At 39.4% G+C, this 27,138-nt stretch overlaps 2 protein-coding genes and 1 pseudogene across 6 annotated transcripts; 1 reads left to right on the top strand and 2 right to left on the bottom strand.

Moving 5' to 3' along the window:
- Positions 1–6,536: 6,536 nt before the first annotated feature.
- On the top strand, positions 6,537–16,855 carry sfxn3 (sideroflexin 3). Of its 2 annotated transcripts, none has more exons than XM_005913958.3 (11): positions 6,537–6,641; positions 8,174–8,391; positions 10,158–10,328; positions 11,754–11,852; positions 12,416–12,491; positions 12,604–12,689; positions 12,788–12,915; positions 13,283–13,332; positions 13,538–13,587; positions 13,709–13,756; positions 13,846–16,855. In XM_005913958.3, exons 2-11 carry the CDS (start codon positions 8,228–8,230, stop codon positions 13,940–13,942), a joined length of 969 nt encoding a protein of 322 aa, XP_005914020.1. In that variant the 5' UTR covers positions 6,537–6,641; positions 8,174–8,227; the 3' UTR covers positions 13,943–16,855. The 2 variants fall into 2 exon arrangements, with proteins under 2 accessions (XP_005914020.1, XP_042080728.1); XM_042224794.1 differs by lacking the exon at positions 6,537–6,641 and adding an exon at positions 9,229–9,683 and having other exon boundaries at positions 8,278–8,391.
- Positions 16,856–17,784: 929 nt separating this feature from the next.
- selenou1a (selenoprotein U 1a) lies at positions 17,785–25,026 on the bottom strand. Of its 4 annotated transcripts, none has more exons than XM_042224773.1 (7): positions 24,939–25,025; positions 21,836–22,078; positions 20,904–21,089; positions 20,370–20,461; positions 20,124–20,264; positions 18,625–18,789; positions 17,785–18,545 (listed from the first exon to the last, which is right to left on the bottom strand). In XM_042224773.1, the coding sequence occupies exons 2-7, from the start codon at positions 22,029–22,031 to the stop codon at positions 18,450–18,452; spliced, it is 876 nt and encodes a 291-aa protein (XP_042080707.1). In that variant the 5' UTR covers positions 22,032–22,078; positions 24,939–25,025; the 3' UTR covers positions 17,785–18,449. The 4 variants fall into 4 exon arrangements, with proteins under 4 accessions (XP_042080707.1, XP_042080710.1, XP_014192120.2 ...); XM_042224776.1 differs by lacking the exon at positions 24,939–25,025 and adding an exon at positions 22,548–22,661; XM_014336634.2 differs by lacking the exon at positions 21,836–22,078 and having other exon boundaries at positions 24,939–25,026.
- Positions 25,027–25,162: 136 nt separating this feature from the next.
- On the bottom strand, positions 25,163–26,777 carry LOC102307047 (annotated as a pseudogene).
- Between the last annotated feature and the right edge of the window lie 361 nt (positions 26,778–27,138).

Here is a 27,138-nt window from a genome sequence, read left to right as displayed (position 1 = left end):
TGGAGGAAGAGAAGACAAAACTGGAGAACAAAAATAAAGAAATTGAGCAAGAGAAGAAAAAACTGGAGGACAGAAATAAAGACATGGAGGAAGAGAAGGAAATGGTAGAAGACAAATATACAGCGCTTGAGCAGAAGCATAAAGAAGTCCAGGACAGGAGCACAGAAATGCTTCAGGAGAAGATCCAACACCTGCAAAACTATGAAGAGCTTGAGAGGATTCACAAAGAACTGCAAAGCAGAAACAGTGAAATCCAGGAGGATCAGAAAAGGCAGAAACAAGAGGAGCTTGAACAAAAGGGCAAAGAAGAGGATGAAAAATTTGACAAACTGCAGGAAGATTTTGAGAAGATTCAAGCAGACAATGAAAACCTCAAAGAAAATAACACACAGGAGATGAAAAACGATGAGTTGCAGGTGCAAGAAAAGAAAAAGAAAAAAGGATCCAGCTTTTTCAAGAGGAAGTCAAGCAAGAAAGAGGAAAAACCAAAACAAGACCAGGAAAGTGTAGAGAAAGAAGAAAAGGTAGAAAAGATAAACGGCAAAGTAGAAGAAAAAGCAAAAGGAAAGAAGAAGACAGGCTGCTGGAGCTGGTTTTTCAGGAGTAAGAAACGTTCTGGTGAGATGAGAGTGGAAGAGGCTGCTGAGTCTGGACAAGTGTAGGAGGTTCTCCATTTCATTAATTCACATCTCCACCCGGATCCTCCCTGCACCTCCCTCTACCCTTTGTCTACCCCCTTCTTCCCTCCTTCTCCCCCTACCCCTGCAACCTCCATTTGCCATGTCCATCGACAGGTCTTTCTATGTGAAGATCTGTTTTCTCTGTATCATAATAAAAAATAAAGTTGAACAAAATCAGAACTAAATAAGCATTTCATTTTATGAGAAAGCACAATTATACAACCTGTTTCTCTATAAACTAAAAACCAGTGGATAAACAGACTAATGAATAGGTAATAAAACTTGTTAAATATGACTGTGACTCCCCTTGAAACCTGTTAAAGAAACATAAGTATTTAGCTTTCAGGAGGTAGAAATGCTGCCACCTTCTGGGGAATTTTAAGGATGGTGTACGTTGTAGACCTTTCAGCTGTGCATAAAATCACAGAAAAATATACGGTCACACCACACAAAAATGAGAGTCTGTCTTTAGCTGTGTACTTCTATCTATAAATTAGCCTTCTTGTTATTTTAATGATCATAAATTGTTTGGGATGCTGTTTAAATTACACAGACACCAGGGAGCTGATACAGCAAGACTAGTGAAAACTGAGTATAATAAATTAAACTAGAAAACGAAAATTTCAGAAGAAATTTTAAGCGTGCCTATGCTGCTGCCAATGAGTGTAGTTTGTGTTAGTAAAGAGCAACTTGTACTTCTGTGCCATGAAGCGATGGTTTAACAAATTTCACTGCACACTAAAAGGAATCTGGATTTAAATATAACATAGTACTGTTGGATTAAGTGTAGGAAACACTAGTATAAGGTGTCTATGGAACAAATCTCCTTCAACATTCATAATGACCAAAGTGAGGACAAAGTGAGGATCAGTCAGCTGATTGTGTTTAAGGTAAAAGCATCTATAGACACTGAGATTGCTCCACATTTTAGTGAGATAACTCCAGATGTCTGTGGGTTTTGTCAACTTTGGGTGAACAAAAGCAGAAAAATGGTAAAAGATTCAGACATTGAAAGTCTGGTTTATTTCATGAATACAATGAAACATTTTACAGTCCACAGAGCAAAGTAGCATACATGATAATGGATACTACAACATAACACGGACAGCGAGAAGCAAAACTCATTGTCTTACCAGCTGTTATATTCTTTAAACTTGAAATAAACCTTTGAAATTAGAGTTTAGTCTTTTAAGTCATCTATTTAAAAAAAAAAAAGAGTCAACACTTGTTTCTCTCAGCAGCATTACTGAAGTGACACTTTAACGATGCTTCATATCACAGTCTTTATGATGAAAAAACATGTTCTCTCATTAGCAGATGTAGCAGAATACATTTATTGCAGTGTATGAGCTACACTTCTTGTAAAAAAAATTATTTTTTTTTAAAAAGCTGATTGGAAATGCATTCCAGCTTTTTGGATTTTCACTCTTTGATGGATTTAATATGAACAGCCACATAAAATTAATTCCAATTTTTTGCCTTTGCTTCAATTAAGATGTGTCTTTAAAGCTACGATACCTTTCTTGTTCAAAAAGTTTACTGACACAGTAAAGACGTAGCTAGGGAACTCAGTAAGTATGAGCAGCAATAGCTTAGGGACACTTTCTCAAATAAAGAGGATTTCATCATCTGCAGTTCGTGAAAAAAGTGCCACATTAAAAACAAATCCGCAGATCCGCAAATTATGGATACAGACTCTTTTCAGTTATTGAGGTATACTTATGCAGTTTAAAGGCTTGCATTAGAGTGCATTGGTGTCCAGTTGGGCATCTTTTATGGTTATACCACTGTGAATTTTGCTATATAAATGTCAGGGGTAGACATTTGTTCTATCACAAGTAAGAGAAATAAGACACTGCAGACCAACTCAGAGAGTTTTAAGAACGTGCGCACGGGTGAATGTCCCTGAGAAGACACACACACCGATTGCAGGCTTGCTTGCTTTATTTATAGGGCAAAGCAGGTTACATAGTACTTCCTCTTCTGTTAGAAGTCGGGGAGAGGTTAGACGTTAGCTCAGCGCTTATCTGACCTCACACCCACACACACTCTGAAATAACGAATACAGAAATATATCATGCTTATCTGACATCTCACACACTGAAGTAAGGAATACATCATGTTCTCTTTAACAATAAGCTTGGTTATGTTGAAATATATGAACACTTGAATATAAGGCACACTTGATTATATTGTATTATGTAAAAAATCTTCTTACAATAAATATGCTCAAGACTCTATCATATGTTTGACATCCAGCTAAAAATTCGAAAATATATATTTTTAAATCAGTAACTTTGCAAATTTAGAGGAAATGTTTTTTGGACAACAAATTAGTCACATTTTAAAAACAGTTTGAATAATCTGCGCTGACAGACAGACATTTATGAAGCGCCGGCTATAACACACATGCTTACCGTGTGAAAGGACCGCGGATGTCTTGGAGCAGAGAACCGCGTTGTATTGTTGCTTTTCTCTTAAGCAACGCCAGCCAGTCAGAAACGCTCTGTGTGGGTAGAAAATGGTCTGCACCGGCGCTGGTCCTGACGCGAAATGGCGAGGGTCTCACTCTTTGAGTAACGCTTCATATAGGACCGGGGGGCTTCCAAAAACAATAGATGGTGGGCCGATAAGTCTGGGGGCGATACACCTGCAGGGCATCACCTTGCTGTGCAAGTTTAAAACAATGAGGGTGGGGCACGCAGTTGCTGAGCTCCGGTGTAATTTGCCAAGATAGGTCTGGACTTCAGACTTCAGAAAATAGGCGATACCCTGCTCGACTGGTACATCTGCAGGGCTTTTACCTTGTCGAGGAATTATAAAAAGAGCCGATACCGGCCACCTTAAACAATAGGTCGGTCCCCGCTTTTACACCTGTCGGCTTTTACCTTTTCCTAAGGAATCCCAACAATTAAATGATACCCACGGTGGGCTTTTGCGTTCCTGAACAAATTCAAAAAATTAACCAGCTGCTGAAAGACGGATGGGGCTTGCGAGACTGGTTTTAGAAGTATCACTGCAGCATTTATTTCTAAAGGGGCTGAATGTTATTTGTGACCACCTATTGCATTAAAAACTAGCAGCCTCTGTCTCCCTCTTGGATTAACATTCCGAAATCCCGATTTTTAAATAAAATGATCGCATCAACCCGTGAAAGAAACCCCAGTGGATGCATATAAAAACTAGTTAAATTAAAACTAGCGGTTTGATTAACACTTGTGAACAGTCATGAAGGCTGAAATGACCCGTATAGAAGAAATTCCCGCTTGTGCCGTTTTTTAAATAAATAAATAAAATGCTTGCATTGCTGCATGCTGTGACATCAGAATCACAAAATGAGTGTGATTAAAACTAGAGATGGACCGATCCGATATTACGTATCAGTCCGATACTGGTGTAAATTACTGGATCGGATATCGGAGAGAAATAAAAAGTGTAATCGATTCATTAAATATCAAAAAAGCACCTCACAAAACATGGCTCAGCTCATAACCGTAGCACGTCAGAGCAGTGTGCTCACATGATAGAGCGCTGTGGGGTGCAAGACCTGTTGTCTGGTTGAGCATTCCTACCAAACTGGCATTTCATCTCAGACAAAGTTATCCCAGAGAGAAGTAAAGCAAGTGTGTAAGTTCATCTCTGAATGTTTGTTAAGCATTCCAGCGTTAAGCTTAACAACCATATATGGAGCCACGGCCTTTCTCTCCCTCCCTCTTCTGCTGCTACTTCAATCCTGAAACTGATCAATGATCAGCTGAAAGAAGAAAATAAGAAAGAAAAGTATTTCTTTGTGCCCCCCTTTCCCTGTTAATGCCCCACCTGGCAAAAACTTTGCTAGATCCGCCCCTGCACAGTTACCAGCTGTCAGCTACACAGAAAAAGATTCTGGTGTCACTTGTCTCTCAGAAACAGTTCATAACTTCCCTTCAACTCAATCATGTCAACCTAAAAGGTAAATCTGTTTGTCCATCACCTCTGATGATTCAGTAAGGACATCTCCTGGTTTCATCTTCATGTTTCCCTCTCACCAGATATCCAAACCGATATAATGACCAGCAGCTTTTACAGCTGGGGCTCCAGCAAACAGCACCTGATACTAGAAATTAATATCAAATAAATTCTAACAACAGCTGATCAAGCTTAAATGTGCTGCTCGACATCCCCCAGTTTCCCCGCTCTGGCGCAAAGTGGGCGATAAACAAACATTCTAGCTGAAGTACAGGACAAACTGTGTTCTTTTTCAGCTCAATACCAAACGCTAATATTTTCTCTGAATGCCGGACGATTGCGTTTTTACTAGACGGTTGGCAATTCTACTAACTAACCTTATGAATAAAATAAAGTTCACTATGGTATCAGTAACATCAAAGCACCCATCCAGCTGTATAGAAACTCCGTCATGCTAGCTAGCACGCAGTACCAGTTATTGTAACTGATTGTAAGTCAGCACAACGAAAATAAACTACACCTAAACTTGGTTTATATCTGATCCCAGATAGACTGCAGTTCATACCTTCTTACCTGAAATTCAGTTCACCTGATGCTCTGACCGCAGCCGCCTCGGGTCTGCTTCTTCTGCCTTCGGTTTCCCTCATCCACTGGCTGCTCTCTGTTTGAGCTCCGCCACCACAAACAAAACTGAGTTATTTTTTCACATCGACCAGCATCTGGACAATCCACCACCTTCCACTGTTTATACCGTTACTAAAATGAATACATAAATCATCAAAAGTCCAAAACACGTAAAATGTCCAAAGCACGTACAAACGCTGAAGCACGTACAAACTCCAAAACAACTAAAAACTCAAAAGCACGTAAAAACTCAGAAGCACATAAAAACTCAGAAGACACTAAAAACCCAAAACATGTACAAAACACAACAGAAGTGCTCCAGGATGCTAGGCGCAGTGTTGAGCTTTTGTTACCTAGTGGCTACACAAGCCAGCAAGTACCAACGACGGATTTGGTGTGTGGTAGTAACAGGTAAATGAACTTTTTTTAAATTATTTGAATATATATGAGTGCTTGTGTATAAATACACAAACAATACACATGCTTTCAATTGTGTAATTTAAGTGATCTAGGTAGCTCTGTTTTGGAAGTTCAGTTAACGCTAGAAATGTGTTTTGGAGTTTGTACGTGTTTTGTCTTTAGGTGCCACTGCATATATTTATATATAAACATATATAAATAAAACCACTTTTTTTTTACATTAGTAATTCCTTTTGTGCATAATTTTATATTATTGTTAATAATAAATAAATTAAAGCAACAAAACAACCTGAAGAGTCGAAAGACCCGTCTCTTTTTAGTGAGTCGAGCTGAAAGAGCCGGTTCTCTAAAAAGAGTCGGAAATCCCATCACTTAATAAACTAAGGACTTCTGGGAAGTGGACTCCTCCCCTGTCCCGTCAGCTTTTAGCCAATCCTGCGTGATCTTCCTCCCACGCCCAGGAGTTTTTCACCATAAACACCGCCCCTCCTGTTTCGTCGCACGGCGCTGCCTTAACGGGCAGCTTAGAAACTCGTTTTTGTTTTAACCCTCAGCTTCATGCGAACAGTTTGACTACATTTAAATGATTTATTCTATATTTTGGATTTTCTACTGTTGTATTTAATAAAAAACAATAGAATAGAATAGAATAGATATTCATCATACTGCAACTGAGCAAACAAATCGAAGAAGTCTTTGACCGTCCACATACCGTCTGGCACGCATTTTAATTCCCATTATTTTATCACTGTAGACATCTGTAATGAATCCTCATATGAGTAACACAGAACATAGACAGAACATTATTGATTGTTACTTGCTCCACGAATTATTTACCGACCCATCCTTTTTTTTCATAATGCTATGTTACTATATTTCAATAAGTACGCGAAGGCAGCATATGTCTTCCCGGTGGTGCTGTGATATTGAGAGGTCATACATTTTCAAAAACCAGGGAGTTAAGAGCAGGTATGTTTCCGTGATTGCTGAATTCACATCACTGATCAATAATGATCAGATCTGATTAAATTAGCGCTCGCTCTATTTCCATATTTGTCCTTACAACGCTAACTGAGGTGCTAATGTGCTTGCTAGCTTGTAAACTAGCTGGTTAGGGGACGTTAGTTAGCAGGTATTTTGATGACATTAGAAATCTGTTTGTTCTCCCATCTGTCCGAACATTTAATGGGGTTTTTTTTGGGGGGGGGAGGGTTTTTTTGTTTTTTACATTTAACTCCGTTTTATTAACAACAGTGGGTATTTCTGTTCTCCAGTTCGTGATTTGCAGTGCTGCTGTCGGCTACCTTGCTAGCGTGTTCGCTAGCCATTTAGCAGCCAGCTTTGTGACAGGAACTGGGGCACCTGTCGTGACAACCCCAAACCCATCTGCCACTGTGTCTGTTGCGGTTTTCTTTAATCAGCTATTTCGGTATGACAAACATCATTCATGTGGTTGTCTCGCTAGTGAGGCGATTGGAGGCTCGTGCACTTTACACATAGTTTGAAGGAGCAAACCAATAGCCAACTCCTCTGTTATCTATTTATCCACGCTATCAGGTGTTATCTCGCTCTTTAAGGTGTTTTTTTTTTTTTTTTTTTAAATCAATTTGGTAGTTGTGACCTTCATGCCAGAAAGAACAAACCAAGGTCTCCACACTGCTGTGCCCCCCAGTTTCTTACTCTATTATGGCCCAAGTGCTGGATGAAGTCATCCAGTTAACACTGTGGTGAAAAGCCATAATGTGAACAGCACAGAAATAAAGAGTTGGATCTGAAAGAGGTCAATAGTTGTATTACAAGTGAGGTATTGTTTTATTTGAAATTGTACAGTCCAACTTGGATTTTTAAGTGACTGTGGGCTTTTTGGTGTTGTGTGGGCATTTAATGGATAAAAACATCATCTTAATTTTACTTTATCCTATACTCACAGACACAGCTCACATTTTAATTTGGACTGCACTGAAAGCGAAGAGCTGCTTATAAGGAACCCACAAATGGACAAAACAACAGTTTATTGTGGTTTTAATTTAATACAGCAAACAGAAAGTGTTATTTAGGCTTCAGAAATCACTGAGTGATGAAGAATGCAGTAAAACTCGAATGCCCCGAAGGGTTGTTTCCACAAAGATTGTACAGGGTGGTGTCCTGTACAGTAAAGGTGGAGGGTTTCGTTAGCACAATGTATCTCTGGAATGCAGCACAGCTTTTAGTGAAACGCGGATGAGCGCTTATCTCTGCCACCAGCCTTTTTCATTACAATAATTACACTTGTAGGGCTAGGAATCAGGTCGCCATACTTATGTTGTTTCAAACTTTGATCTCTGTTTGTGATATTTGAGCATGCATAAAATTTTAAAATAACATTCAGGGTATGTTTGTTGTTTTTTGGGGTTTATTTTTCTTGCCTATAAAATGTTTTGACAAGTCTTTTCTGTGAGAAATGCATTAGTTAATCCAACTCATACGGTTCTTTTTTTCTTCTGACTTGATGTTTTATGCAGTGTTTTACGTTTGTGCCCGAGCACTAATCAAAATTTCTAAGTGAAGAAGTCAGGATGTCAGAAGAGGTGTCCCGCAACATAAACATCAAGGAGCCAAGATGGGACCAAGGCACGTTCACGGGCCGCGCCAAGCACTTCTTCATGGTCACGGACCCCAGGAACGTCCTGCTGTCCTCTGAGACTCTGGAGGAGGCCAGAGTGACTGTGGAGAACTACAGGTAGAGAAGGTCAAGATATAAAGAAGGGAGTAGGAATGTATAACCCTTATTCCAAAAGACACTGTGTAAAAACCCATATTTTAATTACAATAGGATATAGAAAACATATCAAATGTTTAAACTGAGAAAGTGTACAATTTTAAGAAAATTATTAGCTCATTTTGAATTTACTGGCAGCAAAATGTCTCAAAAACATTGTAAAAGGGCCATGTTTACCATTGTGTTGAGTCCTCTCTTCTGGGAACTGAGGAGACTAGTTATGGATTTTGGGGGAGGAATGCTGTCCTATTCTTGGCTCACGTAGGATTTGAACTGCTCTACATTTTGGGGTTATATTTGTCATATTTTTCATCTCGTGCTGTTTTCAGTTGGTGAAAGGTTAAGTATGTATACGCAGTGTGTGGTTTTGCATTGCCTTGCTGAAATATGCAAGGGTTAGGGTTAAAAGAAGTCATGTGGATGGGAGCATGCGTTGCTCTTAAAACCCGTATGTATCTTTATGGTGATTTCCAGGTGTGCTACCTGGCAATTTCATACATTGAACAAAAATATAAATGCAACACTTTTGTTTTTGCTCCCATTTTCCATGAGCTGAATTCAAAGATCTGAAACATTTTCTAGATACACAAAAGACCCATTCCTCAAATGTTGTTCATAAATCTGTGTTCATGAGCACTTCTTCCTTTGCCGAGATAATCCATCCCACCTAACAGGTGTGGCATATCAAGCTGCTGATTAGACAGCATAAATATTGAGGGAGTGTGCAATTGGCATGCCGACTGCAAGAATGTCTACCAAAGCTGTTTGTGAAATTAATGTTCATTTCTCTGCCATAAGCTGTCGCCAAAGAGTTTGGCAGTACATCCAACCCGCCACACAACCGCAGACCATGTGTAACCACACCAGCCCAGGACCTTCACATCCAGCATGTTATCCTCCATGATCGTGTGAGACCAGCCACCCGGACAGCTGCAGCAACAATCGGTTTGCATAACCAAAGAATTTCTGCACAAATTGTCAGAAACTGTCTCAGGGAAGTTCATCCAAATGCTCGTCGTCCTCATCGAGGTCAGACGACGACGAGATCCTAAGGCCCATTGTTGTGCCATTCATCCAAAACCATCCCCTCATGTTGCAGCATGATGATGCACGCCCCCATATTGCAAGGATCTGTACACGACTCCTGGAAGATAAAAACATTCCAGTTCTTGGATCAACATGATCAACTCTATGCGATGGAGATATATTGCACTGTGTGAGGCAAAGATACAGAGAAACCCCATCACTTTAAGGTGCTCTTTTTATACCCAATCACGTTGCTAAAATGCTACCAATTAACCTAATTTGTTAAAAATAGCAACACCAAACAGCTGGAGAACTAACTCCTCCAGTGTTTTTGTTGCCCCTACTCCAACTTTTACGAGACCCACTACTTCCATCAAATTCAAAATGAGCTAATAGTTTTCTTATAGTTGTACATTTTCTCAGTTTAAATATTTGACATGTTTTTTGTTGATGTTGTTTTTTATAAATAGAATATCGATTTATGAGATTTGCTAATCATTGCATTCTGTTTTTATTTGCATATTACAACAATGTCCCAACCTTTTGGGAAGCGGGGTAGGATGTCTGATCTGAGTAAGGCATGGATAGGAATGAGCTTTGAACGAGATTATATGCTGACTTGTTTTCTCCGGGGTTTTTTTTTTTTTTTTTACATATAACAAAAACCGTACTGTAGCGCTGTACTGTTATGACTTTTTCAGAGCTGGGATCGTGAAGCCTGGTCTGACGGAGGATGAGCTCTGGAGAGCCAAATACATCTATGACTCTGCCTTCCACCCCGACACAGGGGAGAAGATGTTTGTGATTGGCCGGATGTCTGCTCAGGTGCCAATGAACATGTCCATCACAGGCTGCATGCTCACCTTCTACAGGTACAGCTCAGGTTTAAACACACGATTCACTATAATCTGCTTCTAAAATGATTCCCTAAAGAGAATCTAGAAATGGAAAAATCTAATATCTAATAAATGAAAGACTGAATTTGATACAGTTTCTGTGTGACCAAAAGTCAGCCTTAATACAGCAGCAAAAATAGAAATGTTAATCCCTGTGCAGAGGGAAAATCCTCTTAAAGAATAAAAAATGTTGCTCTTAATTCTACTGATAACTCGCTATGCTGTGACCATTTAATAAGCTGAGATCAATTCATGTTCAGAATCAGAAGACTTTATTTATCCCCAAGGGGCAATTAACAAACAACCGAGCAGCATACGTTGAAGATAAGGACAATAGGAACAGGCAGTAGGAGTGAAATAATAAATACACAGTATATACAGTTTTAAAATTACACAGTTTTAAAATTAAAGTGACTGAAGGTGAATAAATAACTGCAAGTGACTAAAAGTGAATAAAGTGTCAGTAGTGTAAGAAGAGTGTAGTTTATGTTTATGGGTGTGGGAGAAACAGTTTGATCTGCAATAAAAGTATACACAATATGATAAAAGGTAAAGCTGAGATGACTTTTAATACTCTTTGTAATTACAGAAATAGATGGTGAAACTAAATAATAGATTATTGGCTATAGTTTTAAAAACTGATTTATTTTAAAATTTTATGTTAATAGTTCACATTTTATTTTAAGTATTTTTTCACGTTTTTGTTAATTTAATATTTAACAATTAAGTCTATCATTTTTGTCATATTATGTTTATGTTTGTTACTCAGGTTCAGGTTGGATGTATCGTGCACTACCATCAACCACAATGTTGTTTTTGCATCCTACCACTTGAGGGCACCATATGGTGACATTTTAAAGTCTATATATTATAGCTTTATATAGTAAAATTGGTATAGTAAAGAAGAGAGCGAGTGCTTTGGGGGGTTTCTTAATACAAATATGAATATTTTAGGTGATTTAAGTTAAAGTTGAAATTCAGCATATATTTCTGGAGGCCTGTAAACTGTGCTAAAGGACCATTTGGTTTTTAGGTCACATGAATAAAATTGTGACACATACCCTATCAAGATGATCTGTATCTTTTGCATGTGAATTTTATTCAAACTTGACTATGGGCTGATTGATTTTATATGAAGATGTTATCTGCTGGGAACACTAGTGTGAAATGAGGGTCCACACAAACTTATCTGTATGCAGTTATGACTAAATGCATCTGTAGGTTACTTAGTAGTTTTGCTTGCATCCTCTTTTTTTTTATTATTTTTTTAAGTGTTTGTCGCTAGCAGCTACTTTCTCAAGTAGTGTCACTTCTTTGCCACAGCGCAAATGGCACCGAACACGCAGCGTGAAATCTCACTTCCTCAAACACACTGTCGCTGTTCCTTAATGTTTTTTGCAGGACTACTCCAGCAGTGGTGTTTTGGCAGTGGGTTAACCAGTCCTTTAACGCCGTCGTCAACTACACCAACCGCAGTGGAGACGCACCCATCACCGTGAAGTATGGAGGGCTTCTCCTTTCCCTTCCTCTCTTGATCATTCCTGTCCCACGTCTAAACTAGTCTCTGTGAGGAGGCTGTGGGAGCGGCTGTCCTCTCCCTCACAGCGGTATTACGTTCCACTGTTAAGCATGTTCGGCAGTGTCACAGTGATCTCATGCTGACTTAGATTACGTGCTCCTTGTTGACAACAGGTCAGCATATTTGCAATAAATTGCCCCTTCCAGACGCTGCAAAAATGCATTGAATGCATGCATTTATGAAGAACAGCAACATGCGAATGCATATTTATGGATCAAGCATGCAGTCAGTGAAACACATATTGTAATGTTCTGTTTTGCAATTATTTGCGAGGATGTTCTCGTTCATTCTTAAATATTCATACATGACTTCACACATTTCTTGGTCCATTTAAACTTTGCATTGATTCATCTTAGCTTAATTTGTAGACTCTGAGCTGCTGTCTTCATGTGGTGATGCATAATTGGCTCTATTTCACTTATGAAAATGCTGAAAAGGGATGTGGGTTCTCAGTGTGTGACCTGTGATAATTTTGTTCTTGCAGCCAGCTCGGTGCAGCCTACGTCAGTGCAACAACTGGAGCCGTAGTCACTGCACTGGGACTCAAGTCTCTAGCTACGGTAATACGTTTGTTTCAAGTGCAACAAACATGAAGTAAACCGAAGATAAAACAAACACATATGACCTGCTCTGAGATGTGATCCTGATTGCTTAATTTTGTTGTCTTTGCAGCGTCTCCCTCCAATCATCAGCCGGTTTGTCCCTTTTGCTGCTGTTGCTGCTGCTAACTGTATCAACATTCCCTTTATGAGGCAGAGGTGAGGTCACTAAAGTATTAACTATAATAGGCCACTGATTAATATTTTAACAGCTGGTATGACAGCTTTACATGATGTTTGTTTTTCCCCACTATCAGGGAGTTAAAGTACGGTATCCCTGTAACTGATGAGAATGGAAACCGGTTAGGAGAGTCTCCAAATGCTGCCAGACAAGCCATCGTGCAGGTGGTGGTGTCGAGGATTGGGATGGCGATGCCTGCAATGGGTAACGTCGACCTTTTCTCTGCTTGGTCATTACCTTGCATGCATTAGTGACAATCTGCAAAGAAGTATCAGCTGAAACTGCAGCTCCTCTCTGCTTTATGGAGTTTTCTGGCTGGTTAGGTTCCCCGTTTTTCTGCCTGTTCTGTATAGTGTTCATCATTTAACAGCCTATGACCCAGATATTTATCTCAAGAGCCGCTAGACAGCAAACACAAAGTTAAGAGAATATATGTTGACTTTATGATCGTCTCTCACCAAAAATATATTAGAAAATGTATCTTCACCTCACACATTCTGAGCCTTACTAACAGTTTCCTGTTTTGCTATTGAAGCAGAAACCCCCACCTGACTTGTTGTTCTGTTCACAGCCATTCCTCCTGTCATAATGAATGCTCTGGAGAAGAGAGCTTTCATGAAGGTAAGCGAATTGCATCCGTGTTTGCTGTACTGTTTTGTTTCTACTGAGTGGATTTACCAGACATGCTGGTATTTTATGAGGTTAAAGAGTCGCACCGCATTCCACATGTTGCACATACATTGAATGCTTGTGTCTGTGGACGCTCTGTAAAGACAAACTCATCTGATATGTATGTGTCCCTGATTTTTATCTGATTTCTCTGCAGCGGTTCCCAATTCTTAACGCTCCAGTCCAGGTGGGACTAGTCGGTTTGTGGTGAGTAAAGTAGACTTGTTATCAGTGAGAGTATCCTTTTATCAAATGATGTTTTTAACTTCACCTAGAAAGTACCTGCAACAACATCTGAAACATTCCTGTTTTCATCTCATGATTTCAGCCTGGTGTTTGCAACTCCTCTGTGCTGCGCCCTATTCCCTCAGAAAAGGTACCAGTGGCCACTTTCACTCTTTCAGTCTATATCTAGAGTTGTTTAACTTAGCTGCCTTTTAATGATGCTGGACCATCTCTTTGTAGCTCTATGAGTGTTAGCGGGCTGGAAGAAGATCTGCAAGAAAGGATACGAAAGACCAGTCCTCACATCACCACTGTCTACTTCAACAAAGGCCTGTAGGAGCAGCAAGCACATTTCCATGCATATGTTGAGACACACACACACAGTGCTCTGGATTCAGTTGGAAGGGTGAAATAAAATATATTTGCAGGGGTTGTTGTTTTTTTTTTTTGTTAAGGCTCTTTTTCTTTTCTCTTGAGAGAAGAGCACCATCTATTTACAGTTTATTGTTTTGTGGTGTGTTTTTTGTCTTCCGCTGGTCACAGCTGAACTTTTGGATGGCTATTCATGAAGTTACTGATTTGTCCTCAACCCGCCAATATCTTGCGTTGCATTCAGGTTCATTTCTGATTCAGTTAAAATGAAGACTCATGTGTGTAACTTCTTCTGAATGTAACAGTCTTTTCTGCCTTGTGCTCCCACTTTTTCCAGTGTATATTCCAGTGTCATAGATTTCGCACTGACAGTTTTGTTAAAGCAACTCAGTTGCCCCAAGAAAACTGTATATTAAGTTGCTCTAAATAGCCCGACTCCTGTTGAAGTTCCTGTTTTGTTGTACCATGCCTGTTGTTACCCAGTGCAGCTTCTTACCCTCGTCTACTCTCCTCTAAGTGTACTTATGCCCTTCATATTCTTAGTCAAAGTAATGAGGTGCTCAGTACCTGTGGCAAAGATCTTTATATAGCAAATTGCTCATCCTATATCAGTCAACACTACAAACTGTGGTTCTCATCAGCATAAGTATGTACTGTGGCAGCCTGGGTTTTTTTTTTCTTTTTAAAGGTGATGGCGCTTTTAAGTAGTGGCATCTGGTGGAAAGAGGATAGTGTTGTGTGTCCACGAGGAAGTAGAAATGCTGTGGATATCGTTGATAAGGATCTTAAATTATCTTAAATGTATTGCTGCTGTTATGTGAATACTAACTCACAGTTTGGAGGAGGGTTTTTTTTAGTGTTTGCACCTGACCTGAAGTGGGCTGGGAGACATCAAAACAGCCAGATTGTCAAAAGCGCGAGAGCCGCTGATGTCCTGTTGAACCAAAGGACAGTAATAAATGTTGTGTAATAGGTCAAAATAGTAAACTCCTGGTTATAGGTCATGGTAGCTGTGTGTGCACAGTGTTTGTAGCTGCTTTGTTAATGTGGACAGCTTGGCCGAGTTTGAGCATCTTTGATCAACAGTCATTCACATTGTTGACCAAGCTCTCCAAACGCAGTGTCTCCAGTGTGGTTAGATAGTGATGATGGTGTCTTAGTGGTGTAAAAATAATTATATTTTTCTTGGATATATTTATGTACAAAGCACATATAATGTAGAAGCTACGAAGCACATTTTTGAGGGATTTTAGAGATTTTAATTAAAATGTATGCCTCTGTTAGTGAATGCATCAGATGGCCCCACATATGCACTTGGAAACAATGTCCTCTTCTCTTGGTACATAGTGTAACTTATTGCAAATGACTAGGAGCTTCTCCTGCTTCAAGACCAATCAGTTCTCAGATTAAAGGAGTGTTCCTATAATTTGATTTATCACTGTTGCAAATTACCAGCTCGGATTCAGTGTTAGTATAAAGTGATGTTTTGTGTATGTTGGTTAAAAATGTGACCACAGTAAGATTGTATAGATCACCAAAATTCATCTCCATTAAGACACTTCGATGTAGTTGTGGACAGATGTTGGGCGTTAAGGGACTGTAGTAACCGCACAGCATTTGCATTTTTGTGAATGGACTTTTTGTACAGATACAAATGCACAGTGATTGTGTTAATGTGCGATTCCAACATTCAGTAGCTTTATTCACCAAACGTTAGGAGAGTGTTGCTACTTGAAACTTAAATGAAAGTGGACGTAGTGTTTTGGGTTGATTTGTTTTTTTAACTATTGGCTCTGTTGTTTTGGAGAGAAATTGGGTTTTCATATGAACACTTCACTCCCTCTCATCTCATCCATGTGAACAGAAGGCTTCTGTTTGAGTCCCCTGCTTGAATTAGACACCGACGTGGGATCACACGCACTGCAGGACAGTGTTTCACACTTGACATCACTACTATAGTCTATATGTAGAAATGTTTGCAGTGCCCACTGAAGACCTTTTTGCTACGATGCTGACTGCAGCTACTGTGTGATGTGTTTGCTGTGCTGCTGTAGGAGTTAACTGGATTTGTGTTGCTGTTTTAAAGGAGCTTTTACAAGTGTGCATTGATGATTGTGAGTCTTCATCATGCTGGATAATGCTGATTGAATCGTGGCTTCGCGTCTGCTAATTTTTAATCATTTGTGGTCTGCTAGCTTTCGTTGCTCGTAACCAAGTTGCTTTGTTCCCATCTTTCTCCTTTTCTACTCGCGTTTTGGTGCACAAATGTTTAAGAACAAAACTGAGGGGTTTGAGTCGGCATTCAGACACGTTTGGAAACTTTCATCGTCCCAGCTTGTGACTGTGTTTTACCACCGTATCATGTCACACCTGTAGAGCCAGCCAAAGATGAAACGGGTAAAGGACTGAGGAAGTGTGTAGCTTTTTAAAAGTTTTTGTTTCAGCTTTAGCAAATGGACCTTTTGCCATACTTGTGCAAAAACAGTTTGTTTTTTGTGTATTTTAACACAAGTGGTCCTCTCCACCAAATCCATTGTCTTGAATACAAAGCTACAAGTTTGAAAATGTAAAGAAAGTCCAACACACACTTTATTTTTGGAATTCATTTTTTTGCCATTGATTTTATTGACAGTAACATTTTAGATCACAGAGTTCTTTCAGTGTTTTACAACTTTGCATACTGAAGGCATGCATGGAAAAGTCATGTCATGCTACACTCCATGAATGTTTTGGTTATTTTATATACATACAACTCACATACATGTAGACTTATAAGTATTTGTGTTTTCTCCCTCTGTTTGTATTGTTTTGAAATGTATATTTCCTGGACGTGAGATGTATTTTAATCTGAGCAATAGAATAAAATGTGTAACATCAATGCCCAAGCATGCTTGTTTCATGCAGTAATATTTAACACGGGTTATTATCACCATATAAGTGAATATTTCAGCAGAACAGTTCAGATATGAGCGTAAACATTTAACCTAACTTAAAAACCACTGAATTTTGGTGGTTGGAACATTCACAACTTTAATCTGACACCGTCAAACAAAGAAATTTCACACTCTATGACATGGTCACGTCACAGTCAGCAGAGCAGGACGAATTAGGCTGCTGTAGATATACGGATTAGAAAGTAGTTCTCCCTGTCCGGACTTTGTACGCTGTATTAGTGCAGCCGCCCACCCCTGCTGGGGGCCCTGTGCTATGTGGTAAGCCGCATTCTTGAAAGGGCTAGATAATGTTTTAAAGTCTTTGTAGCTCCTATATAAAGGCTGCCAAATTTTACAAGGATTAGAACCATTAAGCTTTTTTACTTTGACCCAGTGCATTTACATGGACAGTTAACCTGCCAATTACAGTACCTGCATCATAGGGTATCATGTCTGTAAGATCTTCGATTAAAGTAACATATATGGAGGCGATGGACCATACATAACCTGTTATAAGCATGCCGTTCCGGTGCAAGTTTGAGATAAGAATTTTCTAACCTTTGATATACTTGCAAGAGGGAGAGAGCCGTTCTGGTGACCTTACTGATGTAATTAATAATACCAAGGTTCCTGACAAGAGTATTTTTTGTGTCTAAAGGTGAAATGATAGAACATAATAAAACCAGACTCATGCAGAGGAATTTTTTTGCTTTGTTTTTGTTGTTGTGCTATCAAGGATAAAGTTTTAAATGTTCAAAACTCAAAAAAATACTAAAGTTCTCTGAAAACTCTCATAAGAGCTGTGTAAGTTGTTTTATTAGACCAAGTTTTAACCAATATACAAATTACATTTAAAGAAAAAGAAAAGCACAGATATTGGATGAGGTCTTCTTTATTCACTGTTCTGCAGCTGGTATGCAAATGTGCAGATGCATAAAATTCTCTCTCATACGCACAGTCATACAAAAGCGAGCAACGCCTGCACCACAAACAGTCCTCAACATGACGACAGCAGCAGTGTGTGTGTGTGTTTAGGCATCAAACTTGCTCCCCTCGACCAAGAGTTTAGAGTGAAGTTGTCATTATCACACACAGACCGCACGCTCTTGTTATGTCAAAGGAGTGTTTGAGAGCTTGACCAGTAGAAGCAAATTAAGCTTTTACACAGAGTCAACATTTCAAATGTTTCACAGTTATATTCAGATGTAAAATTCAGCCATTAGATTAAAGCATCTGATTTTCAAGTGACCTTAAATAAATGGCTGCTGCACCTAAAAGGAAGTGATGCCTTTAATTCCCTAACATTTTCATACCCGTGTCAAGAATCTAGCTTGTAGGTGGCTTGATTTTCATAACCAACAGCAAATTACATGTGCAAAAGTCAGCGGCATCTTATGATATTAAACAACACAGACTTCATAAATACCAGAACGTTACTGAAATAATAATTATATTCGATTTTGACTGAAACTCTGCATGAGGTTAAAAATATTCAATTTGCTATTCAAGTTGTGATCTAATAAAAGCGTGCTACGAAAATTATTTCACTGGTACAATTTTTTTAACTGCCTCTAGAACATCGGCCGTGTCCACCTTATCGCCAAACTCCTTCTCGCGGTGTTCCAGGAGGATGCCCTGCCAAAAAACAAAACATGTGCTTAAAAATAGAGACGAATTTTGTGAAGCATCACTGAGCCAAATCTGTGGAAGCTACCTGTTCTGCTGGTCCGATGACAAACACCCCTCCGAGGACAAACCCCTCTCCATTCAGGTTGCCCTGGTACCCAGACCTCCAGGCTCGCATGAAGTTCTGCCACACTCCCAGGCGAATGAACCCCAGGCCTCCCATCCTTCTCTGCACCGGGCCATAAAAATGTTTCTGCAATGCACATTTTAGTTTCAGTCCGCCTCATTTATACACAGCGTACAGCAATTACAGTAGCATTATTTGACTGCTACTCTAAAACTGATTTATCACTGCGTTCTCATGACCCAATACTCTTACTGTCAACAAGCAATCCCTGCACTGCTGCTTGATTTGAGATTAAAGATCATACAAAAGACAGGGGTACTTGTAACTGTGGTTCTGTCAGGACATTCGGTAAAACGGCCCCTTGCAGTTAAGACAAGATGCTGGTCAGGATTAATTTATTCACAGAGCTCCCATTAGAAAAACCATTAGGAGGAAGGAGGAGGGCATTTAAGAGCTTTTTAAGCAGCAGAGGCAATGTCAGAAAGACAAAGAGGAGATATATGCTTGAAAAGCTTAATAGCAGCGAGCTAATGAAACGCGACAGATTAGATCGTGCGTGGATAATGTGTGTGGTGGATACCATTAGAGACGCACTCGTGCCGAGAATGAAAAAGATATCGCTGAGAAAAAAACTCCAAAGAGTTCAGCGGCGATGAATTCAGCCTTTCACATGAACGATTACCTTCCTTTCAAACAGGCCTCCCCTGCTGTTGTGGGTGTAAATATTTAAAAGCCAAACAATTTATCAGCATTAATAACTGACAGATAACAGTACTCATGTTATGTTACCATCATGGCAAATAAACATAACCAAGTGATCATAACGACTATGAGCATGTTGATTTAGACGTTTGCAGTGAATCTCTGCAGAACCTACAATGTAAGTGAAGTGAGTGGCCAACGTTGTTGCCAGCGTTTAAGCTTTTTCTGGTTCATTGCGTGCCAGTGTGACCGTGTCCTGTTTCATATGCGGTGTCGGCCAATAAAAACAAAAAGATGCGACGACTTTTTCCCCTCCTGCGTCTTCACTCTTTGTTGTGGTCAGTTGGTTTTTTGATTTGTTTTTTTTCCTCGGGGGTAAACATATTTGTCCTTCAAGTTTTCCCATTTCTTTGTACATTCCTTCATTTAAATTCCGATCATTTCAGCAATCACCCTGCAGCAATGTGACATTTGTGAGTGTTTATATTGATGCTATGATTACTTTTTTTGGATGATATGGCAGTTATTATTATTCTCTCATATATTAAATTCAAAAAAGTCACCTGAAATGCACAGGAGGACTCGACATGCATTTCAGTACACCATACGGTTTCAGTTACGAGGTAGCTACGATGGTGATTTCCTGCTGAAGCCTAAACCGGAAATCTATGCTAGAGGTTTTTCAGTTCAGCCAGGAACTCTCAGATTATTCTCACAATTTTTCTGAGCATGCCCACTTGTTATCTACAGCTGCTAACCTGTTCATCAATATAGATGTCCCCAGCGAAGTGCGGTCTGAAGTCCCGGATCTCTGTGCCGATGTCCTCTTTCACAACAGCAACCAGCGGGACCCCGAGCTCTTCCAGCTGGGGTTTCAGAGAGGACAGCGCAGAGGCCTCCTGCAGCGAGACAAAAATACCAAAAAGAGAAAAACAATCTCATCACATGCACTTATAGTTGAGTGGAAACAGACAATGTTCATTCACAGAGACTTTTGGCGTCACCTCTCTGCACAAAAATCATCCAGGTCTTCTTACAGCCATGACCACAGCCCCATTCGTCTCCCACAGGCTCTTTGCTTTGATGACCTTCTCATCTGCAGACAAACCCACATTGAACTATTTCTTATCAAATCTTTGACCTCACGCGTTAGCGATTAAACGCAAGTCGCAAAGATTACGAATGCCGCAGTTAAAAGAATCTAACAGAGTTTGCAAGATAGAGAAAACAACAAAATGTTCACGGTCACATGGTGCATCTCTTTCACGATGTTCATTAAATACTCAGCATAGGAATTTGACCAAAGTTTACAATGATTTAATCTGCCAGAAAATTCTAGAAAGTGGCTTCACTTTACATACTACACAAAACCTCATTCGCTGCATGTGTAATGTGTCGAAACGCGCACGAGGAAAGGAAACCACATGTGGCTGATTCTAGTGCTTATGTAACTTTATATTTCCTTTTAATAGCCTTAACTACATCTGCTGTTAGTCTGGTACATTCCAATATTGTACCGTATCAGAACGCTTTCTTACCACCCGTGGTGGAGTGCAGATCAGCATCTTCAAGGTACTGCAGCGTTGCATTGGCAGCTTTAGTAAGACACAGATCCGTGTTGGCCAGGAAGATCCCAGTTAGCGCAGCTCCGACGGCACCCAGACCCACAGCCCACATCCCCATTCCAAAGAGCTCGCCCTCCAGCCCAGAAGCAGAAGACAAAACTGCAACACAAAAAAGCAAAAGCATGTTGAGAAGAAGAAGCATAAGCATAAGGGACATTAACTGTTCTTTATTAGAACAATATTTCACAGTGCTAGTGCAGACATCACATCTCAACTGAGATTGCATCTCAACAAGGCTCAGCATGCCCATTTTATTTGAATCTGGTGCAGACTGTAGTCTGTGAGTGTGCGTTTGTTTTTGCCACTGTACTCTTATCTAAAACTCACACATGCGATTAAATTCCTCATGCACTAAGATCTGCAGGCAAATTTCGACTGGAGCAAATGTGCTTCTCGATAAAGCACAGCTAACCGCAGAGTTTGGTTTTTGTTGACAGTGTCTTTTAGAAAATATCGCAGCATAACATCAGGCTGCAACTATTTATTTTATTGTTTTAATTATTTAAAACATAATCTATCACCATTTCCCAGAACTGAAAATCTTTAAATATGGTTTGTTTTAGGTTTTTTTTTGTAATTTTATTTTCTGAGAACTGGTTTATCGATTAACTGCCGAAGGGTTGGTAAACTGTGCGTATGGGACTCCAATCTGACGTTAATTGAATTATTAAATGACTCGTTTAACTTGTTTGTTTTTGTAACATTTCAACCTGGAGTCATTCCAGTGTACGGTAAGTGGGAAGAAAGAAAAAAAAAGAGTCGCCATGCACAGGTGAACAAACCTGAAGTCTGGGCTGTGACAGAGATTGGCTAACTGTGTAGGGAGCAGTCAAATGTGTCCTTGCCTGAAAGGATCTTGTTTGGGTCTGGACTGGCTTTGGCTTTACTTTGGTGAAACGGGGCAGCCTGGGTCCTTAGAAACTGAGGCCTGGCTGTGGTGGAGGGCTGGCTGCCTGGGTTAGAGCCCCTCACGGAGAGGGCAGAGCAGCGGAGGGCAAGCCTCCAGCTCAAAGCTGTGGAACATCTGGACAGAGCCAGCATGGTGGATAAAGTCTGATGATCTGACTACACACACTCTTAAGATTTCACTGGAAGACAGAAACACAAGTCGTTTCTAAGCAGGTTAAAGCATAGTGCAGTGCCATAAACAAACAACAGCATAATCCACCTTTATCAAAAGCTAAAGTCAAGGATCGACTTGACAAGTTTAAAGGAAAAGAATTTCAAACTTTTGCTTTCATTGTGATCCAATTATCAGGTTTTACCACCTGTTAAACAAGTTCGCCAGGCTTCAGTTACGCTCACACTGCAGACGGTGCAATCAAATGTAACAAAAGCATAACGTACAAAATGTTTGATCTTCCTTACAAAGTCTACTGTGTAACTATTTTTCAAGTTCCTACTTTTGCCCCTTAAGTTCTCTTCTGTGTAGCAATAAAGACAGAAATTACACTGAAAACCAAAACACTGTTGCCAGTTTACAGCATGCTACACAGAGGGAGTCAAATCTGGCTTTTCTATATAGTCAACTTTAAAGTAAGATCAGAAAATACTAACTTGTCTCCATTGCCAAAGAATGAGTGAATGCGTCCCTTCCTGTGGTTCAGACCATCTGGTTTAAAACTCAATCACCCAAAAGCATTTGAGTTCTGACTCCTTATTACTCAGAAAATGAAGAACCAAAAAAAATATAACCGAAGCAGCCAATCATCTGTGCAACGCACACAAGAGTCTGACTTTCTACATCTGCAGAGCCAGAAGTGAAAAAAACAAAGAAAAAAAAAAAAAGCTGTCAACACTGACTGCTGATCAGAATCTAGTCTTCCACAAAACATGTAAACAATGAGCACGACTAGTAAATTACAAGTTTCCTAAAAAATAAAATGCTTCACTGGTGATAGCGCAACAAACCCTGTGGTATAAAGTAAATTAGTTGATTTATCTACACTTTATTTAAACGTTTTTTTGCTTTGCTTTTCACTTCTTTCATCTGTCATCTTGCTGTAGAGTGAGTCCTTTAACTCATTTACACCTCAAGTGCATGTCGATGAGAATACCGTGCAACTTTATACTTTTTCTAAAGTAGACGTTTGAATAAAATATTTGACAGCTACAGTAAAAAAGTAACCTGCTACGACATTAAAATAACTTTATTTTATTTTTACTTGTGTTAAAGTATTCATAAGCTTTTCGTGGCTCAATCTGTGGCTTTTACCTGGAGAACTAGCGTGTCACTCATTATCACAATTGATAACTCAATGTAATTATGAGCTGATTTGTATAAAGCAGCTATGAGTAGATGTATGGCATTAGTATTGTCTACTCTTTGTTATTGCATAAATATTTTCATATTATACCCCACGACTAAGGGTGTAATTATCCAAGAATTAAATCTAATTTCCATGTTTGTTTGTTTTTAATCTGAAATTACAATGCAATTATATTTGGCTAAAATACGTAGAAATACGTAGCGGATGAGACACTAGAATAAGGGGGTAATACCTTTGTTTGTACCGGAAAGAAGAAATAATTATGTGTAATTTTAACCTGAACCATGAAATAAATGCAACAAAACCAATTCTTTGTTTACTGAACTTAATATATTAATATTTATGATAATTATTATTAAATGTGTTGTCAATTTCTGAATAATTATGATGCATGTATGAGTTTTAATTTGTATAGTTTATGCTAGATTTGGCATTTTTAAACAGTTTATTGCTTAAAAATGTATTGTTCACTTTATTCAAGTTTTCAAGGAAAAGTACGGTGGCCCTGAGAGGCCAAACGGACTTCCGTTTGGACTTCCCGGCGTGTTTTGTGTGCTTTTACAGCATTTTTCTTATTGCTTCCGATCCAGAAACACTAGAGCATCTATTTTTCACTTGTCAGTATGTTAATGCTTTTTGGTTTGAAATACACTGTTGGGTTTCACTCAGAATTTCCAATATACCTTCCTTCACATCTAAGGATTACTTTATGGACAATCTGGATTCTGAAATCTCAGATGTTGTCAATTTTGTAATAGTGCTCTGTAAGTTTTTTATTCATTTATGTAAGTGGAAGAATGCCTCTCCTATGTTTACCGTCTTCTTGAATTACTTTTGTCAATATTTTAAGTCACTTAAGCTTATTTCAAATATGAACAAAAAAACTGCTGTACTATACTGTAAAATCACAAAATACTTGCTATTCTAATTTTCCTGCCTGTGTCAAAAGGTCTATGTTCCTTATTACTTTACCCTAGAAACTTTTATTTTCTCCCTGTAAAGTTATGATGACTTGCTTCACCATCTTTATAATGTAAATTGTTACAATTCTGGTCTGTTTCCTTGACTTGTTTTGTATATGAAAATTTGTTTCAATAAAAAAAATAAAAATAAAAAAAATTCTTATTGCTGGTGGGTTTTTTTAAGTTGCAGTACGTTTGGCCTCTCAGGGCCACCGTAGAAAAGAAAAATAAAACCATTACACTGATGATGTAGAGGTCTCAAAAACCCATGTGTCAACGCATTAATAGTTCCTCTACCTTTGACATTTAGCATACATGTGAATCAGATGATGAGATGGCAAAAACTAACTAACAGTCGCCCACAGATCACACGATACAAATAATGACCTTGATGCTGGTAATTGTGTAAGATGTTTGTTTACGATGACAACTGCCCAGGTAGACCAAACTTCAAAACTGTAAATGAAAAGGTGTGATTATCTGGACGATTGCAACTGCGTGAAAGATACTGTCAAAGTCCAGAGAAGTTACTGTGGTTTATCACAGCGTCGCCGCCTCATAGATAAACCGTCTCCCGTAAATTAGCATCTAAAATGAATACCCGTTACCGAGTCTGCAACCTGAGCCAGCCGTGCCTGCCAGTGCATCCGTGCTTGCTCCGAAAATGTCACCGTGACAAAGATAATGAAGTAGTTTTTCAAAAAATACACACTTACCAAAATCAATTTAGCCACCAGTAACGCCTCTCACTAAACGGCTTGTCTTCGGACTTTTGCGCAGGCGTACTAACCGATTCTAAGCGCAGGGGAAACTAATCGAGCAAGATTTAATATCGTTTGACGTAATTGAGAAAAGTCAAAGCAAGACTGAGAAACAGGTAAATGTGCGGGCTCTCTATGAGCATCGCTGATGTATCGTTTTATTGTTAACTACTAGGGATGCAGTTTACATTAAATTTTCATCATATTAGGCCCAGATTAAGGTGTTGGTTTTGTGCGCTTTGGGATCAGAGCTGTTCTGTCTTTATTAGTTTAGAAACAACCCATCATTAAAAACACACAAAACATCATTACACAGTCGAGCTCATATAACCAGACATTGAGTCATTACACATTTAAAGTGTCACATTTTAACCATATCGCATGACATCTCAGCTTGTTCATTCTTATTTGCTAGAGGACATGCTTTTACATGTTATCTATCACTATCACACAAGCTAATAATAATTCTGGCATCTATCCTTTCATGTCTTCTCGCATTTTGCGGGCTGCTCTGAGCACTGCCAGCATATTCACTTTATCCCCAAATTCCTTCTCCCGGTGCTCCAGTAGAATACCCTGGGAGAAGAAATATAATCAATCATAACCAATGAAAATATCCAGATACACTTGCGATAAGGTATTTTTTCAAACATCACTTGTGCTCCACCTGATCTCCTGGCCCAATGACAAAGACTCCTCCCAGCACTAGTCCTTCACCTCTTAGGTTTCCCCAGAAGCCCCTCCTGTAGGCCCTCCAGATGTTCCTCCACACACCGATGCGCAGAAACATGGAGAGACACATCCACCTCACTTGTGGGCCATAGAAGTTTTTCTGTGAGAGTGAATAAAGCTTATTGGCTTTAATTATGAAACCTTCCTTTTTTCTTTGAATATCCCAAAACATTGCATAGAAGAGCAACATAAGACCTTCTGATCCACGTAGACTTTCCCCAAAAAGTATTTCTTGAAGCAGTCCAGCTCCTTGCCAAGGTTTTCTTTCACCACCGCAATGAGGGGAACTTCAAGGTCCTGCAGCTGGGAGTTCAGAGAGGACAGCTCAGCAGCCTCCTAGAGGGACAAGGAAAGAAAGAATCAAAAGCATGAGTGAAAGATAAGCAGTTCTTTTTACACACATGGGTATCTCACTTCATACCTCTCTGCACAGTAATCATCCAGGTCGGCGTACGACCGTGACTACAGCTCCAGTCTTCTCCCACAGGGTTTTGGCCTTGTGTCTCTCATGGACTAAAAGACAGCAGAGCATTACTGAATCTAAATGCCACTGAGTTTCCCTTAAAGAAAGAGAACTCACATCCTTAAAATGAACCTCTAAGTTGTTATAATTTTAATACTGTTCTTTGACTTACCCCCTCCAGTTGTCTTCAGCTCTGTGTCCTCCAATATTTTTAGGTCGGCCCAGACTGGTTTGGTCTGGAACCAGTCTGTAATGGAGCTTATGACCTCTGCAACAAACAGACTCACTGCCTTCAGGACAGTGGTAACAGTCACCATGGTCCTAAACTGGCTCTATGAATACCTGCACAGAAAGCAAGCACAAAGATTAACTTTCAGATATGTTTCTGTCTTTATCGCACGCTCATGCAAGCTGGGAATCAAGATGATCTCAAAGTCTTTTCATGGTGACATTCCCTCTGAATGTCACCAAACTAAACAACATAAAATAGTGTCATTAATAATGTATAAGCATTTAACTGAACTAGAATCTGTAAAGTAACTCTTACCAGGCTGTGCTGCACGGAGAAATGTGGAGAAATCTTATGTTTTCAAGCAGCCTGGTAATCTCTCAACCCTCAGATCAGCCCAATCACAGTCAAATCCTTACTCATATGAAGAAAACATGCAAGGAATTCCTCAAAATCTGCTGTTAAACAGGGATTACGATGAGCTGAATTCTCAGTACCAGGTTCAGCATGGTGCAGCACAGACAGCTTATCAAGCAGCAATGCAGACTCGGTGGTGCAACAGCATTTTTAGATATTTATTTAATGAGTTATGTTGTTCTAATTACAATTAAGCTGCTAACATTAATAAATAAAACTAGACAGGAACTCAGAGGTTGCTTATGGATGTTGCACTTTTCTGTGATTCTTCATTACTTGCCAGCAAAACAAGCTGAAAGTAACTGGACATCTCT

The sequence above is a fragment of the Haplochromis burtoni genome, unplaced genomic scaffold (genome assembly GCF_018398535.1).
Source record: "Haplochromis burtoni strain Fernald_Lab_line unplaced genomic scaffold, NCSU_Asbu1 Contig_7, whole genome shotgun sequence".
In the NCBI taxonomy this organism is placed as follows: domain Eukaryota; kingdom Metazoa; phylum Chordata; class Actinopteri; order Cichliformes; family Cichlidae; genus Haplochromis; species Haplochromis burtoni.
The sequence above is the reverse complement of the archived record's forward strand: the minus strand, read 5'-3'. Positions and strand labels throughout refer to the sequence as shown.

Bases quoted from the DNA above. Each gene is read 5' to 3' on its own strand.
- sfxn3 (XM_005913958.3), top strand. From the start codon at position 8,228: ATGTCAGAAGAGGTGTCCCGCAACATAAACATCAAGGAGCCAAGATGG. The intron at 12,690-12,787 runs GTGAGGTCACTA...CCCCACTATCAG, and splicing joins ATTCCCTTTATGAGGCAGAG to GGAGTTAAAGTACGGTATCC. The intron at 12,916-13,282 runs GTAACGTCGACC...TTCTGTTCACAG, and splicing joins GATGGCGATGCCTGCAATGG to CCATTCCTCCTGTCATAATG.